The sequence below is a fragment of the Cariama cristata genome, unplaced genomic scaffold (assembly GCF_000690535.1).
Source record: "Cariama cristata isolate BGI_N322 unplaced genomic scaffold, ASM69053v1 scaffold19321, whole genome shotgun sequence".
NCBI lineage: Eukaryota > Metazoa > Chordata > Aves > Cariamiformes > Cariamidae > Cariama > Cariama cristata.
In genome coordinates, this window is record NW_009601206.1 from 5360 (window position 1) to 9212 (window position 3853).

Genomic DNA, 3853 nt, shown 5'->3' on the forward strand with positions numbered 1-3853 from the left:
GTATTGCATCCAGAGACCTGAGAACCAAACCACAGACAGAATTACGTACAACAGCTGTACTCAGCTGTGTACAACAAACGTACCAAAGGGGGGATAGCTCCTGTTACAGGCTGATGCTGGGGATAGTCAGCAGCAGGGAGAACTGGTGTCAGGTCTTTCACTATGGAGCACTGGAATATTTCAGGAAAAAAAGAAAAATCAACACAAAACTCCTGCATGCCATACCAGCTCTGCACCAGCTCAGCCTGGGAGCAGAATCAGCAAAGGGAGAAAAATCTTCAGCTGACCTGGACCAGCTCTGCCTGAGCAAACAATCTTGAAACCAGAAGCCACCATGCCAGTCCTGAGGGAGGTGAGCTCTGGATGTCTCAGGGAGATCTGGCATCCCTCGGGCAGGTCTGTCTCCTTGCCTGCCTGCATAACACACCCACTTACCCCCAAGTCCACCACCCTGGAGACCAGACAGTGTGATCCCCCCACATTTATGTGCAGTGCCGCTCGGCAGGCAGACACGAGGCAGCAAAGTCTGGCTCCAAGGTTTATTGCAGCTGATTTCTCCCACCATGGATCACAGAGCTGTGGGGTGTACGGGGCCCAGGGAGGGAGCAGGGCCTGAGCAAAGCAGGGGTACAGGGATTGCACAGGGAAGGGAACTTGCACTGTCTCCCCCTCCCCAGGACAGGAGTGGGCGCACCCACCCCAAACCAGTGCCTGCGTCCCAGTGCCGTCCAGCACCGCGGCACTGGGTGAAGCTGCCCGCATGCCTGGGGCTCTGAGGGATTGCTCCTGAGCCCCAGAGTCACTGTGTTTCAGCTGGTGATGGCTTGGGAGCTGCGGGCAGTGCAGGAGATGCACCGGGACTGGCACAGGGCTGTTGGCAGGCACAGGAACGGGGCACTGAGCTGGGGATGGTGGCAATCCCACAAACTCCTGGGAAGCTGGGGGCTGCGGCACGGTCAGCACACGTCTGTGGGTTTGACCAGGATGAGGGAGGATGAGCAGTCGCCATTGTCACAGAATCCTGGCCAAAGGATGTGTTTCTTGGCATTGAGCAGGATGTTCTGGCACCTGTCGTACCACCAGCCCCCGTAGCTGTTGGCGCAGTTCCCACGGTACTGGTCCTGGTCCCTGTCGGTCGTGCTGAACTTCATGTTGTCGTGTATGCCCCCCTTCTTGGGGTGATAGCTGGTCAGATAGTCATCCCCATCACCAGAAAACCGGCCCAGCCTCAGCGGGTACCCGCTAGCCTCGCTCTCCACCCTGAAGATGTCGTACTCGGCGTAATGGGTGACGTTGGCTTTATTCCGCACGATGAAGCGCACCTTGTAGGTGCCCTGCTGCGTCAGCAGGTGCAGGTACTCGGTGCCCAGCCAGTGATCGCCCTGCACGTTCCCGAAGCCGTACTTGTAGGTGGTCCAAGATTGCTTCCATGTGATCTCAGTGTCATGAGAGTTTCTCTGGACAACAGTCCAGCCCTTGCCTTCGGTGTCCATGTCGCACCACACCACGCGTGGGGGTGACCTTGCTGGCTGGATGACGTACACCCCGCTGGGGCTGGTCTTGCGGAGATGGCTGCAGTCTGCGGGGAACCCTGCAACAGCAGCAGTGGCAAACACAGGTTGGGATGGGAGAGAGAAGGATCATATGGGTCTGTCAGGGCAACAAGGAACTCCTGTAGGGGAGTGAGGATTTGGTCAAAAAGGAACGGTTTCATTTGTGGTCTATTCCACAGTGTAGAGCGGCTTTTCCACTGGCTCATCCACACGGCAACTGAAGGTCTCTAAGACAGTGCACCTGGAAAGATCCCTAGGATCTATTTCTCATGACTTACTATTTTATTTGGAGCCTTCTAATGCATCTGGCCAAGAAAAGAGGGGAAAAAAATCTTCCACATGCCAGTGATGGTCTCCAAGTATATCTGGCCCTCACACAAGGCCCTTGATATATTGAGCTGCAGCTCTTCCAAGGATAAGGACTGTCCAAAATGCTCCACTGGCTGAGGATATGTAATGAAAATTTATGTTTTCCCTGGGGGTCCTGGCATTGCAAAGGAAGGCTAAGTTCTACCTTGATCCCATCGGGATCTCTTCCCTCAGCTTGTTGCAGTTTATCTGTTAGCAAAACTGATCTGTCATGACTTACCAAACTAATTTGCTGTCTAATTTGTTTTTCTTGTTTTGTGTCTGATAAGGGACAATTTGCTGTGGGTAATGCCAATTCAGACCATGAAATTCTGTTTTACTCAGGCATGCAGGTCTTGCAGGGAGTGTAACCCTCCCTTGCAGGGAGGAAGGGAATACTCTTAATCCAACAAGGGCACAAAAAAAAAAAAAAAAAAATTGCTGGAAGGATCTCTCCTAGAACTGAAGTGTAAAAAGATGCAAGCATTGCAGAGCAATCCTACCAAGTTATGGTGTCTGGGCAGAAACCCCTTGGTTTCAGCATGGAGCCACCAAGGAGGTGAGGATGGCTTGAGAGATATCAGGCTGCTTACCTTACAAGCCATGGCCCAGGGATTTGTGTGTGTGAGGAGTTCTTGTGTTGTGCATCAGCCTTGGGTCCATGCTGGCCTTCCTAGCACTTAGCAGACCTGAAAGTCAGTGCTGAGCTAGGGAGATAATTTCCTGCTCCGCACCTCAGTGCCCAGCCAGTGCCCCCCACCCACTCCATACTCACCACTCCGGGAGCTGGCAGTGGGTACAGCTGGGCCAGCGCTTGCACAGAGGAGAAGCATCGCCACCACTGTGGGTAGGAGGACAAGGTCCCCACGGAGCAAACTTGTCCCAGCCTGGATCCCTGGGGAGGAAAGTGTCCATCACTCTCAGGATCCCTGGGCAGCCCCCTCAGCCCCCGGGGAGCTCAGACCAGGGAAGGCAGAGCCATGGGGTGAAGGTAGGAGCAGGGGGCTCCCAGGGTGGTGGGAGATGCAGCTTCAGTGCAGGCTCTGCCCCTGCAGGCTGAAGTAAGGTGAGAAATGGCTTTGTCATTCTCCTGACCAGCCCCTTTCCTGCACCAGACAACAACCTGCAGATCTGTTCCTGGAACCTACAGCCCAAAAGTAGCTAAGAGAGGACAATGACACAGTTAGATCTGGGGAGCAGTTTGCTGGGGGGGAAGGAGGGATCACAAGAAACAGTTCTTGGAGTAACCATGCTTAAGTGACTCCAGCCCAACGGCAGCTAGCAGGAAACTAGATCCAAAGGATGGGTCCTATTGCACAGATACCAACTCCCAAGCAGACAGGAGGAAGTCCCCTAGGCCCACACAGTGACACAAGCCCAAACCCTCTGTGCTGGCCACCAGCACACCCCTATACCCTGCACGAGCTCAGTTACTGGGGGAGATGCCATCATGCCTAGGGAAGGATGCCTGTGCAACCACAGGTGCCACATGCATTGGTCCAGAAGGGAAGGACCAAGTTGAATTCTAGGACTCCACACTAACCTCCCTTGACAGGACATGGGAATACAGGGCACAGATAGCCTGTGGAAAGCATAGGTTGGCACCAAGCATGTGTCTTGTTTGCATTTGGTGCTTTGGTCTTGCGTCCCTTCTACTACCAGGGTGTCTGGCAGCATGCATCACCCAGGCAAGATCACTGCTGCTGTCCCTGCTAATCATCTTGTGCCTTTGTATACTCACCCCGGTCAGGTCTTGTTTGAGCCCAGCACCACACATTAATTAAATGTGCTGCTGAGAAGCCAACTCACCCATCACAACAGCACGGCTGAGCAGAGAGCAGGAACCCAGTGGTGCACCCTCCCATGCCGAGGTTTCCACGGTGACTTTATAGGCACCGCACACACCCACTTGTGTTCACACTTGTTATTTGTAGAGGCACAAGGAGGAACTT

The 3853-nt window shown here is 54.0% G+C and overlaps 1 protein-coding gene across 1 annotated transcript; it reads right to left on the bottom strand.

Annotated features, from left to right (window-relative positions):
• Positions 1-799: 799 nt before the first annotated feature.
• On the bottom strand, positions 800-3350 carry LOC104169460 (fibrinogen-like protein 1). Its single transcript, XM_009710378.1, is given in 4 exon segments — positions 800-1006; positions 1008-1619; positions 2714-2796; positions 3317-3350. Coding segments are annotated over 4 exon segments (936 nt in total).
• Between the last annotated feature and the right edge of the window lie 503 nt (positions 3351-3853).